At 30.3% G+C, this 17,955-nt stretch overlaps 1 protein-coding gene across 2 annotated transcripts in view; it reads left to right on the top strand.

Moving 5' to 3' along the window:
* LOC147079807 (homeobox protein caupolican-like) overlaps nt 1-14,059 on the top strand; it is a 263,779-nt gene extending 249,720 nt beyond the window's left edge. The window contains exons 5-7 of one of the 2 annotated variants that reach the window (XM_085944413.1): nt 202-964; nt 2,259-2,334; nt 13,041-14,059. In XM_085944413.1, coding sequence (XP_085800539.1) covers nt 202-964; nt 2,259-2,298 — 803 coding nt within the window. In that variant the 3' untranslated portion in view covers nt 2,299-2,334; nt 13,041-14,059. The remainder of the gene's footprint in view (nt 1-201; nt 965-2,258; nt 2,335-13,040) is intronic. The other variant, XM_085944401.1, reaches the window with a different exon arrangement.
* The last annotated feature ends 3,896 nt before the right edge of the window (nt 14,060-17,955 follow it).

The raw sequence follows: 17,955 nt of genomic DNA, 5'->3' as shown, positions 1-17,955 counted from the left end.
TTATTATTTTTTCAGATGCAAATAATATATTTTAATATTGTGTTATAAATTGAATTGCGCACTGCAAATACAATATAAATATAATTCGAATTTAATGATATCTACCAAAATGGTACTGAAGACTTACAATTTTCATGTCTGTGTGCGCGCGCTATTTTTGTAGTATAAAACATCCAATGTATGTTTTAATTCTCGATCCAGATACGATGCACCACGTCAAGTCTGAGCATCAGCAGCACAGCAGCAAGCATCTGGACGACGACGACGACCTGACTGATGACGAGCGCAAGTCCGACCACGACATGATGAGCCATCACGCCCACTCCCACGCGCACCCCATGCATCACCATCATCATCATCAGATGCTCGGCGGCTATGGCATGAAAGACGAGATGAAGCCCGGCGGGTCCGACTGCGGAGTCCCAATCCCCGCCACCAAACCGAAGATATGGTCCTTGGCAGACACCGCAGCCTGCAAAACGCCACCACCCCCTGTCGCTCAACAGGGATGGTCGCCGCACGCGGCAGCTCACTACCAGAGCCAAATGAACAGTGTAAACATAAACAATTTTGCGCTCCCTTCCGCCTCCATGAGCCCCAGCGCCGGAGGAGGTTACGGGAGGTACAGCTCGGGTCAGTTCCTCGGCGGTCAGTATCACTCTGTCCACCAGGGAAACGGGCAGCAGTCCTGCGCGCAAGTGGCGGGTTTTCCGGAGGTCCAGACGGATACCCCACCCCAGACGCCACCGAATATGAAACTGGCGAGCGTAGCGGGGAGCCTGGTGGTGCCCCACTCGTTCGGCAGCGGTGGCAGTAGCTCGCAGGGCTCTTCCTCTTCCTACGGATCACCCGCGCCCCCGCACCACCACCCCCTCCCGCCCCATTCGCATCCGCCCGCCAACGCAGGCCACTACAACACGCACCACCATGCCAACGATGCTGCCTTCAAACCCTTCTACAAGAGGTGCGTATAACACTTTTTCTCATTAACGATACTAACACAAAGATGTTATAGATAACTTTAATATTTTGTAAAAATGAAATTAAGGCAAATGTAGTCCTAGCAACTTATTGTAGGCAGTGCTCTAGCACACTCTCATTGTCATTCTTTGTATTTGGCAGAGGAAAGTAATGTGTTAGAAATTATACAACAACACTATGGCATTCAACACAACAAAGAAAATATATATCCAATCTCCTATCCATCGTGAAAATTACAAGTGTTGGAAGTATCCTCCAACAGCGCAAATAGTGTACTGCGTAACGGCTGGGGGGTTTTCCTCCTCAGCTTAAAGCGCGGGGATTTATGTTCTTTTTTCCTCACTGCTCGTGGTTAATTTTAACGACTTTCACATTCGCCGATTAGGCAAATAAAAATAGTAATGGTTATTGAAATCATATTATTATTTATTATCACTATTGAATATACTTACACATTTTTTTCAAATATATTTTAATGACTAATATCCATAAAACGATCGACGCGTTGGACATGTCTATCTAGTCCTTGTTAAAATGAATCCAAGTTATATATTCACATTTAAAAAAAAATATATATAGGTACCTATTTATAATGATATAGATACTTAGCATTTTTTTAAATGCTAAGTACATAGGTACTTTTCATAATATTTAGATTTTAAATTGACTTCCAACAGCTAGTCCTCATTTCCTGTAAGAAAATGAGGCATGTGTCATTTCGCTAACAATAATTATAAAAAATGTAGTGTCATTTTGAGAACATACCTACAATATATCTTGTCTTTACGTATATTCACTTCCACAATTTGATATATACCCTACCTACCGAAAATTATGAGTTGTAAAACACAGTAACTACCAAATTGTACTTAATAGATTTTTTAGAAATATTTTTATTACTTATCTGTTAATTTAACAGAAAACTCATTCATATTATTTTAAAAAAGCCGTGTTTCGGCTATCAACACTTTAGTTGTTGATGGATGGTCTTATTTATGGTTATATTAAATATTTTTGTTCAAACTAAGTTAGATTTTCTTTTACGTTTATTATTTCGCTTGTTATTTTTATTCACATTCAGCTGTTTTATCTGTTTATTTAAAACATGTTTTGAAATGCTTTAAATATTTCAATAATTTATTGTGATATAAGTCTGAGAATTTTGTTAACACGGAATTTACTTTTTTCAACAGCTCTTAATGATTTATGTCTGTGCGTCCGAATTAAAAATAATAAAATAATTCAAATTAATAATACAAAAATATTTTTACTTTCAGTTCCACACAGCTAACCAACGGTTTCGTATCGCCGGTCTGAACCAGTCGATCTAACTCTGAACCGATGTTTTCTAAGGTGAGATATCATGATAATAATATATTAACCCCTTATTACAAATAACGGTACAAGTATGTTTACTGAAAGCCAGGCGAGAACAGCGGCAATTTTCATGGCCGTTTTAGGCAAAATTTATGAATTCAAGAATGATAAATTAACCTACCCAATAATCCAGTATTTCAAAATGTGTTTACTGCTGGCTTCCAGTAAATAGACAAGAACTCAAATAACACATTCCCCCCATAAAATCAAATAAAAATATAAAAAAAACGAGTGTGTGTTGCGACAACTGCGACAGAAGTGAAACGTTTTGTTTTGCTCCCCATTGACGATTATTAGTAACTAGCCACTATAGTAAGCTGCTTATTATATTTATAGAACAAATCATAGTAAGTGCAATCTGTATTTTTATTTAAAAAATCCTTAATATATATCTACTGCTACATATTAATGCCTGTATAATATTTTTTTATATTGTCATCTGTTAATACTAACACAGCTTAAAAAATATAAGTATTTACTTAATTTTTTTTTTGTTTTCGTCTGCAATAATAGTTTTATTGTACGTTGTTGTGAAAGAAAATTAGACAGGTAAAATTGTCATTCACACGATAGTCGGAATAGCTTAATTGGCAGCGCGCGCGCTTCCTAAAAGTAAGGTGTATGAATCGATCCTTTGCTTTTTTCTTAGTTAATTGAGTAAAAACATATGGGTTATTATGAAAACTCAGCACGATTCTCTCTCGTGGTATTTACGGGAGATTACTCCAGGAGGATTTTCGTGACACTGTTCACTACAATAACTAAATTACTATTATTTTTTGAACCGATATATGTATATTATATCAATGAGTTACTCATGTTAGTCATGGTGCACATCTTTCCATATGATCCATGTGATCCTTAATTTGATTTATATATATATTCTGATCCATATAATGGAATTTATCCCAATATACTTTCATAGTGTGGGGTTCATGTGTTACGATTCGCATGGATAAGATTAAAAAATATGCCTGGCTAATTTATTTTTTATTAATATTAATTATTCTACTTCTCCACTGTGAAAAACTGCCAGTCTGGTTTGATTCTAAACGTCACAAAAGTAAAATTCTTCTAAGTATATTTTGTGTCTACATCCGTAAGAGAAAATAATATTATAGAAAAGCCAATAATTTAGATTTCTTTTAAATAGATTTATTCTATGGATGTGAAAACACGGTATTTCAGTCAGGATTGCAATAAAACCGGGGAAAATTAAAAGCGATCTGTAACAAAATGTGGCATCGGGAAAATAAGCATGTCAGCGACTCGCCTAATGAACACATCCTCTCCATACATTTTAATGCCACTCATTAGAGCCGAGAGACTCCACGATCGTTTCTTTGGAGAATAAAAATAAATACAATAAAAAAACTTTTAAAAAAAAACCAAGAGAGGAGTTTTTTGTAGACCCGCGTGAAGTTATTGTTTCCTGTTCTGCTCCAAAACTGGTACCATTATTTTACTCCGGCGTAAGAAATGGTGTCAGATTTTGTGTGTGTATAATCAGGGTTACCAACAATATATTGGAAAATTCTTCTCACACCCTATGAATGATTTTGCAATATTTTTTTCCTTATATACACTAATTGCACATATCATTACTAAAGTATTAATAAATTTAACAAAATCACTTTGGAAATTGACATATTCCACTTACGTGAGGATATATTTAGTTTGACGTTATTTTGTAATGGATATTATTAAAAAAGGTCTACTTAGCTCATTCGGCGTACCTACCTACTTTCATGTACCCTTTATACTGTCTTAATACTATTTATTTGTTTTTCGATCTCATATCTTTTATTATTTTTTTTTATTTAAATTATATCTATATTCAATGACTTATACCAAAATTTTTATTTATAATTATCTTATTAAAATGTCTCTTCTGTTTTCTTCTCTGCCACATTCGTTATGGATGTTGGCAATTATTTTACTGCAATTTTTCTTATAAACATGAATGGATGTAGTGCTAACCTCAAATCAGTCTCTTTCATAAGCTAAGGCTAAGTAATTCTGTAATTCTGGCACCAGAAATCTTCCCTTGAATTGATATCAATCACGAGTTGTTATCTGTACCCCTTTCATTTGAACGAAAGATTAATTACATTAATGTGATCTCCCAGAATGTAGGATACCGAAATAGCTACTCAAAAATGGTGTAGTTATATTTTGACACTTTATTGAATAGTAATTTGAACTAACATTCTTATTCGTTTCTTGTAACTAACTAGCACACTAAAAATAATAAATTGTAACTTCATCACGGAATAAATCTTGCTAAAACACTTTTGGGACACTCAGGATAAAATTATAAATAATCACAATGAAATAACGTTAAATTGTATACATACTCTTCCACCCACAAATAAATGCTCTCACTGTAGTGGGTACGGCGATGTTTGAAGAAAAAAATATATTTATGTAAAATAAATAGAAGAATATTATTATTATTTGCGACAACCCTGAGTAGCAGTCGAGAGGTACGAGCCCAGTTTGACCGGTCCGAGATTTCCTTCGAGATAAATCGCGTCGGTGCCTCACCTTCAAAATCATCACGCTCTTTCAAACCTTACTGAAAATTTACACAGTCTCTCAATAGTATCTACAAATTGTTTCAAACGCATTATTCTATTCGAAACGCAATAGAATCAGTTGTAGGTACTGTTTAATCTTACGGAAAAAACATGCTTTTATGAAAATATATATTTTTTATATTATGTATGTACCTACCTACTAAATACATAGGTATACTTATAGGTACATAGTATTAATTGATAAAATTCGTGTACATATTAGTGTTACATATCTAATTACATTGAACATCGTTATCCCTGGATAACTATCTAATGCAATATTATAATCGATACAATGTTATGTATAACGTATGACGTGTACTATTGGACTAATTTTGACGAGGCTTTACTGAAATGCAAAATAAAAATAAAACATTGAATTTCGAGCCACTTTTTACACATAACAAACGTTTAATGAATTAAACAATTAATTATACCTACTGAAAGATACTTTACTAAAATTAAAAAAATATTGCTAATTAGGTAGGTATCAAATTTAAAAGCAATGTCAAACGAAATATTAATAGTTTGAAGAAATTAAACCGGTAATCGACCTCTTATGAATGATGATCGTGTACATTCTGGTAAGGTACTGAATTGTACATTTTCCATATCTCTTGCAAGTCTTTGTGGTAGATCAGACGCGCACATAGAAAAATGGTGCGGGGAGAGCATTTTCAAAAAAATATCCATAATAATAATAATAAGGCGGGATTGCAGATGCCACTGACTCTACATTTACCACACCAATTGGATTCTCTTCACTTCAACCGCGGAATACCACACTTATATGTGTATATTCTCCATACCCTAGCACTGCACACTTTAAGTCTAGCGTTAAAAACCTGGCCTGCGGGTATAACTAAGGCTGTTTACCTACGAATTATTGCGAGCTGTCGCATCCATAAGTGGTTGTCAAAATAATTATTAGGATCGTTAGTGTCCATTTGTTTATTGTCTTTAACTCATTTAGTGCTAACAACGCGACTGGCGCGTTTGGAGTCGTTGGCCATTATATATAATTAACGTGTTATTTAAATGTGGTAATTAAAAGGTTGGCAATGATTGTGTTAAGACATACCATCGTATTATTAAAGCAAACGTTAGATGTTACAGACAGTCGCAAAACATTCTGAGTGCCACAGGTTTTCCAATGGCCGCAGGCTTTGCGTGTCGTAGAATGCCGAGAGGAGTGAGGGTCAACACGAATTTAGCTTAAGAATTTTGTTACATAATATTATTATGTTAAAGTATATTTTTTGCAGGCTAATTAGATGGAAGGTACTCCTCTACTACTTAATGATTAATTCAGTTAATTTTGAAACCTTCACTTGTTCCTTAGTGTTTTAATTTTATGTTATTCATTTTTAAAAATATAGACCCTCATAAGTGAGCATTTAAAAATATAGTTTATAATTAATATCTACAATCTAGGAAAAATTCAACATTATTGGTTTAGTAGTTTTTGAGTAATGGAATAAACAAACATAATGTCAAATCATGCTTGATAAAAAAAAAATATTTTTAAATCTTAGAGATACTTAAATTATTTATTATAAGTATACAAATTAAATATCTACATACTATTATTACGTAGTTTAAAGGCTTTTAAGTAGAGTCATATTCTACTCTTATTTTGTGTAGGTGTAATTTATAATTCGAAATGGCTAAAACATAATATGTAGATATAATGCGTTAATGTAAAGATAAAATATAGTTATTTTGATTAATATTTAGGTATGTTTAAATTCATGTCAAATGGTTAACAAGAATTCAAGATACAAGCCTTGATAGACTTAGGTAGGTATACACACTAGCGTCATATTTTTTTATCATGAATGAAAACAAGTTTGGGTGAGAAAATGCGGCGTATTAAAATGTGCTTCATTAACGATGGGTCCTCCATTCATGGACGTGTTCATTCATCCTCTCAAAATTGTCTCACAGATACTTGGATATTTCTTGGGGCGGGATCTGGCAAAACGACTGTCGCATTTAATCTTACGTTCTAAAATATTTAAATTTATTTACTGTAAAGATTTGCTTAATATTATTTGCTTTCATACCGGTCATTCATCAAGCCTTTGTGCTTCTGTGATTGTTTCACTGCTACTACTTGTTATAATACTAATTGACTATCGCTTGCTATGGATTGCCTGCTGTAGTGCTAAAAAGAAAAAGAAATGTTAGTTGATTTATTTTCCAGTATTTCAACTAAATATTCTAGATTTATACTGTAATTTAATATAACTCAAACGGGTATAACAATTATTATAAATAACTTCCTTAACATGTTTCAAACAGTAATATTTAAGTATGCATATTATATGCACTGTATAGATATAGGAATCACTAATTAATCTACTAAAAACTAAGTTTAGTGATTAAAACCAATATAGTTCTAGGAACGAACATTTTAATGTGGTCGAGAACCACTAGTGTTCTTTACGTGTGTGACCGTTGGAAATTTACTTAAAACAACGACTTGGTCGATACGATAGGGCGAAAGTGTCATCTTCACCTTTAAATTAACCTTACCTGGAATATATTATTATTGACAACGAACCGAGGGATAATCATAATTATCTAGCCAGGCATGTAATCGATTACTAAATTTTGCTCAATAGAGAGGTATTTTCTATCATTTCAATTAGGTATAATTTGAATTGGAATACATATAAGAAGTAATTTTTATGCAAGACTGGATTAATATCTCGCAGAACCAACATAAGTCCGCAAACTTTTTTTTTATTTTCATTTTATTTTATTACAATTATATGAAATCTGGATTAACATAAGCGTGAATTTCTCTTTTATCTATAAACAGACAAACAAATATTAGGGAATTTTACTGACGGATGCTTAGGTTTAGTCAGCTGTTATAAAGTATTATTAATATTATAAAGTATTATATAGATAAAGATAGGTACCTCTAAAGTATTTTTATAATAATATTTCTACAAATTTAATACTTTATTTGAATCCGATCTTTTTCATTCACAAGAATGACTTTCGAATAATATAAGAAATTTTTGTCAAAAATTAGGTATTTTTAACGACTATTTTTGTCGATCTAGAATACCTATTATGTTTTCTAAAGGTTTTAAAGGTCTAAAAGTGTATAAAATTAGTTCACTGCACACAGAAGATTTATTAATTTGGTAAAGTGGACACGTTAGTAGAATCAGTCATGAACGCGAATTAGTAATAAATAAAAATATTTCAACCCACATATAATTTGCAATGTGGGACATCTTATCTTTCGATATAATATGTACGTATAGCAGTCACATAAAATAGTGTAAAAATATGAATACAGATATTCAATATAGTCTCTTATTGCAATGTAGGTGGGGTTAATTATTTTCCCATCTGTTTCCGAAAGAATGAAATTTGTATGAGCACAATCATGAAATCTATGACCAGGGCCGTATACACTGGTCTTTATTCGGTTTACAATGCCCATAAGTCAAAGCATATTATTCTAATCAGTATTAATAAAATTAGTTTATAATGTATGAGACGTTCACGGTTGTTTGTCATCATAATAGATTTTTTGGTTTTCATCCCGTGTATTTCTTCCTTCTTTCCTCGACGTTTTGGGCTCTAAGAATGCCAATTTTAGCCAAGAATGCCATTCATACATCTACACTACACTATACTTCATCATAACATAATATCTTTTGATAATCACCTCTGTAAAGAGCTCTAAACGTCGAGGAAAGATGGAAGAAGTAGGTACACGCGGTGAAAACCTAAAAATCTATTATGAGAACAATTATTAGTGTCTGTACCATTTGAACTAGATCCATATTATGTAAGTCAATGCGGTAAACTGATTATTATTGATTGATTGATAGAACGTAGTTTGGCATAAATATGTACATCCACGTAAGTACGTGGTAACAAAAAAATAAGGACATAGTAAGTAGTCAAGTACCCATTATTTTATTTTATTATTTATATCTGAATTTGATGGCTTGATATTTTTTTTCAATTATCCTAAATTCGGGCTGAATAATATATAATTTTGTTTTAATTAATTATTTATTATGCGACATGTAGGTATGGGTAGGTACTGACTGTCCCAGTGGACCTAAAACCGAGTCGCGCAAATTGCGATGGTGTGTTGTTGTGGAAAGGAGTAAAGTCAGTAATGTTGCCTTTTATTCGGGCGGATGTTTCTCAGGTCGTTCCACGAGAGATCGAATCACCATCCATTTGTCATTGTCACCGAGGTGGCGATAGCTGGCCGAACACAACGCACATACAGGGTGGCGGGCCACATCACTCAAAACGCCTATTTTTTGTTGCGTTAGTTTTTTTATATCACAGAGCTTAAAAACGGATAAGCTGGAATATTGTTATTACCTCGTGATTAACAGCCCGAATAGAATCTTTTTATCGACGATAAATATTTTATTACGTAATAATTAATTAAAATATTCAAACTATGTATAATAAGCAATATTAAAAGCTTATTTTTATTATAATATGTAATTATATTATAAAACACATTTAACATTTTCAATCCTAAGCGGCGCATATGAATGTATTATTAACTGACTTTTATAATATATGGAAGAGTATATTAGCCATTATCCTCAATCCATCGCTTTGGATCTAACACACATAAAAAACTACATTTAATTACCTATTTCCTGCCGCAGGATTCTAATTTGTACTCTATTATATAGACAGGTAGGTACTATATTATGATATTAGTATTATTAAGCATCTTATATATAGCACACACTATGTTTGGTAGGTACATAATATAACACGAATTTAATTTAATAAAACGCAATATTTTTTGGTAGTACTTTTTCCACTTTTAATCAATAAATTAGGACCGGTTTCGTCGGCCTCAGAGGGACATTTTCAACTAAGCAGTTCCACCATGAATTGACAGTTAACAAAATAAAATGAATTTAATAATGATCATGACCAGTTTCGTCAGCTGAAGCAGATTTTTTTTGCTGACAAATACTGATAACTAATAAAAACCGATACTCATAGGTTCTAATAAATTTTAATTCATTTTTATTACAATATATAAATGTAAGTACATAATTAAATAGGTACTTATATAAATTATAAACGATATATATGGTTAAAAGTATGGGATGTAAATTATAATAATTACTGTATTTGACCAATCTAATAAGTTAATTTCTGCAAAACGTTGTCAGTTATATTAATATATTAACATTGGAGAAAAAATATTCTGTTATTATCATGGCAGGCTTGCAAATTATGTAAACCAATATTAAAGTTATTTTTTAGCTGGTCCCTTCATCTTATCAAAAAAATTCAAATGAAAATCTACGTTCTGTAATTTGAAATTAATTATTTAAAAAATTATAAAAAATATAGACAGATTTAACTATCACACAATGTTAAATGGATAGCCGTTAACATAAGTACTAAATTTTATTTTCATATAATAAATTTCTTCTTTTCGTAACACCTTTTATGCTCCGCAAAAAAAGACCACAATTCGTTCTTCGCGCGTTTTTTGTGTCTGAATAACTATTAATGCCATTTCGGTGGACTTAACCCTTTTTAGCTGTGAGCACTGTCAACACAGAAATGCATATTAGTCCACTTCTGAGAACGTCTGTCGAAGCTTTTCTCAGATTTGTGAACACTTTTCTGAGAAGTCGGCAATAATATCGCTTACGTTGTAATTAAGGAATTTTTATTGTTATATCCGGCACATCAACATATTATTGTTTTAATAACCTATCAACGAAACCGGTATTTTGAACTGTCGTCGTTTATTACTCCAGGTATTCAGTTTAGATACATATTAACTTAATATTGGTAATATACGATAAATTATGCATATGAGATAACTCCTTACTATCGACACTTTAGTCATTATGTTTTATGACTAATATTTAAATACCTATTGAAAGACAACATATAAATCCATTCAATTATTATTGTTAGCTTTGTCAAGTCTACCAGTTTTGATGTATGTAGTACATAGAGCGGTCGTCTTTAGATAAATACGAAGCAGTTCAAATAGTGTAAGTTGTCAATGTATCTAGTACAAGGATGAAGGCGTTTTACGTTTTACGAATGTTTGACAACTATTCATCGTATAAAATCTGTTGTTTCAACTTCCACTCTGTAGAGGCAAATGTACAATAATCATTAAAATGTGCATAACTTGAAATCGTTTTTATTTATAGTGATTATACTGCCCCAAAGCTCGATTTGATGTAAATTAAAAGAAAAGTTATATTTCCCTACACGTTTTTATTTTTTAATCAAATAAACTTAAAACTATATTTTTTTTTTAAAATCTTCTAAAGAATTTATCAAACTATATTTCAATAATAAAATTAGTCATATTATAATAGGGACGATTAAAATACTAATAAAAATCTGACATCCAAAAAGGCACATGTAAGTTGATGTTAACAAAAAATATACTTCCTAATATTTTTAGATGAGTTTTGATTATTCGAAATCAAAGTTATTCCAATTGCACTGTTTGCTAAAAATATTTATCTCATTTTAAATATCGATTTGGACCATAAATGCTTATCTGACTATCACTATTATCAAATTAGGTTACAAATCAATGTCAAATGATCCTCCTTAATCCTTATAGGACATTACTGTCTACAATACAAATAAACGGTACCCATGTGTTTTTAAATTAGTACAAATTACCGCTTAAAAAATAGTTCAAGAAGAAACTGTTAATACGGTTTCAATGTTTTCTGGTATCTGGGACGCTTGCAAATATTTTCGGCCTTAACGTATTCGTACATTTTACAGAATAGGTATTCTGAGTACATATTTTAAAATAATTGATATTTATTTTCATAATACTCTAAAACAAAAATAATTAGACCCGAAAAGTAAACAAGCTTTGAGGTGTGTTACCAGAGCTAACAGTTAATATAAACATATAGGTAGATATAGTTAAGCAGGTAGGTAGTGAAGTAGGCAAAGCAATATTTTACCGCAGGTGTGTACACTGACACTTTGGAGGCCCTTTATAAAAGAGAACATAATAAATTGGTCCTTCCACATGGAAAATGCTAATTTTAAGGTATTTTAAGAAGGTATAAAAGTTTCTCGTTTCCCGACGGTATCTGACCCGTAACTGGCTTAGTAATTTATTTTGAATAAATCTCACAGGACGAGATATAATGATATATATTGTAAAGGTAGCTCCCTTCTGGTCAAGAAACACCGTGCTTTGACCGCTATATTATAACTTATTACAAGCATAAATAATCATGATTCTTATTTTATATTATTATTATTGATATATCAAATACACTTTCATCCTTATTGTCACAACCAGTTTTGTTTATTTGTTTTTTTTATATTACTATTTATTTATAATACAGGTCGTACGTTGTTAATTTATATATATCGAGGGTTAATTTCTTAATTTTAATGTTATTATTATAAATATCACCTCACCTCCCACAATTATTGTTATCTCTTTTCTCTTTTCGTGCGTTATTTCCGGTTTGATTTTTCTATCCTATATAGGTACTTTGCATTTGGCTGCCTTTGAAAGATGTTTATTAGACGATGTTAGCCATTCAATTAATATCCGACTACTAGATCCATGGTTTAGGGTACAAACAGAAAATGCATTTATTTGAAGCCACGGCCAACTGCTTTACAACCGGATATTCTGTCAAGACAGACCAAAGCGGAATTTATTTATATTCGGATTGTAGCACGTGTCCGAATTTTTTTCAATTGATTCAAATATAATCAGAACACAATCAATTTTATCCCTGCACTTTTTTACAGTTACATTATTTATAATTAATGAAATATATAAGTAGGTACTATGTAGAAATAACATTTCTATTAGAACATGGTTATTATATTGTTTTATTGTTGGTTCAGTCAATTATATTAAAGCAATTAAAACTGAGTATGCTTTATTAAGTATCAATCGATTTATTCAGTATAAATTAAATAAAAACTAATGCTAATAAATTATTCCAAGTTTGATTACTACCATGTAGTTTTTTACATGTTATAACACTAAGTGTATTTTGTAAATTTAATATTATTTAAATCGTGTAATAATGTTATTATTTTTCTTTGTTACAGATTGAAAGTGCTCTCCAATGAATTCTTCGCGGTACAACCTAACTGGACCATTTACCTAACGCGGGAAACTTCCGCGAAGGAACATGGAGTAACCTGAACCTTTAATCAATTGAGGATCCTCGAAGAAAATGTTTTAAATGAACTCTGTTTTATTTGACAATTTATCTCCTATGTGTAATAATAAAATAGATGATATGTGCAATTCATCGTTTATAGAAATATTATATACCTACCTATATTAAAAAAATAATTTTTGATTTTAGTAGAAGTTATCAGTATTCACATAATAAAATGATTATCTATTGTAATTACGATCACAGAAATGAAATCATACGTATAGTTGAATTTTGGTCACGAAATGCTTATAGTTGTTAGTCTTAAGATGATTGTAAAAAGATAATGCCATGTTTTGAGAATGAAAGAGAGAGAGAGATGCATTAACATCGCAGAGACGATGAAATTTAAGTTAACATTATGTTGAAGTAATATTAATTGAAGTTTCATGTTTAGAATAAATTTTATTTTAGGCAACAATAAAGATATAATAATGAAACGATACGTAAATCGGCTGTTAGTTTTCATATTGCCGAACGTGAAGTGATTTTATTGAATAAAATTATGTAGTTAAATTAAAATTTAAGTGTTAAAATTAACGCATAAGCCGAGGCGTGTTACATCCCCCTCTTTATATGAATACAAAAAGCACACAAATAATGAAGTTATAGCTAAGATAGAATTAATACAATAGATAGGCTCGGTACTTACTTTAGAAACACATATTTATACAAAACATCCATAGGTACTGAATGTCTTCAAGCTTTCTGGTTCACAGTATTATTTGGCAATGCTATTCAAATTTTCTCAATGAAATTACAAATTAAAATTTGAACAAATTGATCAAAATAACTCATTAAGTTTCAGTTCGTTTGAGGCAAAGTTTAGTTAAAATTCTTTCATTTTTATTTTGAGGGGGCCGAGTTATCACTTAACCACTGAATTTGCGCCATCAAAATAATTCGAAACAAAAAAGATGAAAACCAAAATAGCATCGCCAAATAATATCGTCAATAATAATTTTGTGAATTATAATATAGAATAGTCTGATATATTGTGATCTTTTCATTTTTGTTTGTTTCATATTATTATATTTAAAAAAAATAATTGTTTTATTTACCAACGCTCTTTTAATTTTTTAAATATTATTTTAAAATGCCTAAAATATTATTTGAATAACGCTCATGTCATATTTTTTTTTATCAATTGACAGATAATAATTTTAATAAGTACATGTATGCAGTTCCCAGTATTTTTTTCTAAAATATATTTTTTACGTAAGTTCTTTGTGTTTTAATATGGTTTTCTATATAATTTTTTATTATTTTTTTCCAATTACAATTCCAACTTAACAAGTATGCCAATATTTTTACATAACTGTTGTTTTTTTTATTGTTAAAAAATGGTTTTATAAATTATATTTTGGTCATTAAATTAAATTTCATAATTTTTAGACACTTTAGGTATGTACAAAATGTAAGTTAAATAAATAATTGGTAAAAAATTACAAATTTTCGACTTGATATAGAGAAAATACGACTTACATTATAAAACATTATGAAATTAACATAAATGAGTCATACCTACATACATGGTTTTTGTGAAATTGGTAAATGATAATACTTAACAATTAATAATATTATTGTAAAATGAAGAAAAAATATGATTATACGTATTGGAAGGAAAAAATAATCGATCCATTTATTTTTCAAAACTGCTCAAATATTTGTAGATACTATGAATAGAGAAATCAATAAAAACATACATTGTTCATACACATAATAATATTATTATCAAAAATGACTTCTTAAAATATCATTTTTTCAAAGGATCTTATTAATCATAAATAAATCAAGATATACAAAGCCAACTCTGAATATATACATTCTGTGAATACTTTCGACCATTATTTTGTATGTCATTAGAGATACTGCTTATTACCTACATACGATTTTATAGTTTGAAAAAAACCTATGTATCTCTTGATTATGTAGTTGAAATTATATCTATTATAATTCTATATAGATATGTTTACAATTATTGCGTAAATAAAATAAAATATAATGAAGATTGAAGACGCTGTACGAAATAATATAAGTAAATATAGGGAAATTATATGGAAACAGGAATTATATTTTATTTAAAACCTTTGTGTACTAAAACTAAACCACATGTTTTGCTGTAAATTTTTTTTTTTCATGCAGTAACTTAATGTTATTTAATGGAAGATTACGTTCAGAGATTCAGAGAAAATTAAATAAGTATTTATGGATAAAAATAAATGTTTTGATTAATAACTAAACACAATTGTTGTCAATGTCAATTGTAAGCCCTTATACTAAGATATCATAAATTAAAAAAAAAATCAAAATTTTCTGGGACACAAAGGGTTAAACAATTTCTTTTTTTTATGATATTACAAGAATAATATTTTTATTTTAGATAGCAGATTATTTTATTGATGCAATTCTCTCAATCGACTTATTTTTCGTCTTTGTAAAAAGGTTAAAATTTATTATAAACTATTAATTAGAATTAACAGTGTTTTTAAAATGACAATGATGTATGTATCTACGTATTCTTGGAAAGCCGTTATGTATTTATAGAATATCACAAAAATTATGATTAAATACTATTATTTCTCGTTAATTGTTTTATTTTTTATTCACTACCAGATGACCCCCCTTAAGTGTAATAATATGCACCGGCTCTATTTAGCTATGTTGAAGGGTGGTGTGAGGCTGCGGAGATTCGACCTAAATAATGCACATGTAGCATTATCAAGACGTACTTATTTGTTTTCATTGAACTAAGAATACAAATTGAATATGATTTTGGTTAGTTTTTTAAATTTAAATAAACCTTATGCAAACCAAACTACACTACATGAAGAATATTTGTTATCTCTCATTTATTATAGTTTGGTTAGGCAGGGATTGTTTATTGGAAGCCAGTAGCAAACAAATATCCGATATATTGGATTATTTTGTTAGGTTAGATTATCATTCTTGAATTCATGAATTCTGCTAATAAATCGGCAATATAGATTGCTCAAAAACAACTAGCCAATGCCATCAACAGTTTGTTCAATGAAAACAAATCAGTACCTATCTATGATCAAGTTAAGTGAACAATATTTATGTCAGATTTCCACAGCTTACTTCCATCCTTCGCCACTGCTATTTAGGTACTTACTTTGACTTTGAAGTTTTATTCACAACACGATTTATTAAGTTTAAATTAATTTATTACAGGTAATTATAAAAATACATAATAATGGTAGTTTATATAAATGTGAAAAACACTTTTACAGTCACAGACTTTTATGTTGTCTCTATTGCAATTTGAATACAGTGTGAGTGATCATAAATATATTCGGTATGATGGAGCCAAAAATACTGACCTATGGTGGCTAGATGGATATATTTGCATTACTAAAAAAACTTTACAGAACCACATTCCATATGACGAATTCTTATCTGGTATGAGTCACTTATTAAAATTCTACATTTATGTATAATATAAAACTTGGAGACATCAAAATATTAACAAAAGAAATTAAAAACATGTTTGCAGACCTATAAAAATAAAACAGCCATCAAGTTAAAACTACTGCTAAAATCATTTGTCTATCAGAAGCATTTGATTAAAAGCTTTATTTATTATTTATATTTAATATTAAAACATAGGTATCTTTATTACAGTTTTCAAATATCTAACAAAACATTGAAGGGTAAGTAGGTATACAAAACTTCTTAAATTTAATATTGACTCCCCTATTAATTCTATTAGAGGTGTCAAACTCAGATGGGTCTACCAGATGCTCCCCTCGTTTACCCTTTAGCGGGAATTAGAAGTTTCCATTTTAATAGTTTATGCAAATGTAATTTATAGGAGCAGTTAGCAGTTGATTAATTTTATATTGGGGAAGTTAATATTTACAACTTTCGATTCAGAGTCTTGGTGCAGTTTGCTTAATCATGCTAATTCAAAAACAGTTGGAAGTAGTTATGAATATTCGCCTGTATTAAAATTGTAATTATTATTATTCAGGAGTCAAAACTTTAATTATCGTTTATTCGATTCTAATTTATTGTAAGGGAAGAATCACGTTTTTGTGAAAAATGCGTGTAGTTTTGGTCTGTCTTCAGTAGGCATTGTCATATTATTATCAGCTGACCTTAATCTTTGCTATCGATTGCTGTTGAAGAAAATCTTCTTCTATGAAAAAGATGCCTATCACACCGCAACTTGATTCGGCGATTTTAATACGAATACTAGTGAAGACAACATCTTCGGCGCATATATTTTGATTCCATCTACAACCTCCATTAACTCCAAACTAATAAATCTCATCTTCATAAGGAACCAACGTAACATATAATGCACCTATATAAGATGAATCAGTATTTAATGTATTTTTTTTACAGTAGTAGTACATAATATAGGTACCTACTTATTTTTTATTAAAATTCAATTCAATTCTATAATATAGTTACTTTTCGTATAACCATATTATTACAACAATAATTTAAAAGTTGTACATAATTATAATGTATATAATTATATATTTTGAATAAAAATTTAAAATGTACCTAACTTAAATGATTCACTATTAAAATTATTGGGAAAGAAAAATGTAAAGAATAGAAACACGCCACATGAATTTGGTTGATTTATAAGACGTTCTACTTTTATCTTGATGGACATTTTCAATTATGCTAAGTGTTTGTTTTTTTTATGAAGTATACACGTTGAAAAAAATCATTATAATTAGCCTATTTCAATCGACTTCTGGAAGAGGGCCTTCTTAATCTCTCCACTGTTCAAATTTCCTTGTTTCTTCCTGGCATGTTATTCC

The sequence above is a fragment of the Rhyacophila brunnea genome, unplaced genomic scaffold, assembly GCF_057557595.1.
Source record: "Rhyacophila brunnea isolate RB1 unplaced genomic scaffold, BYU_Rbru_1.0 scaffold_1, whole genome shotgun sequence".
Taxonomy (NCBI): Eukaryota; Metazoa; Arthropoda; class Insecta; order Trichoptera; family Rhyacophilidae; genus Rhyacophila; species Rhyacophila brunnea.
The sequence above is the reverse complement of the archived record's forward strand: the minus strand, read 5'-3'. Positions and strand labels throughout refer to the sequence as shown.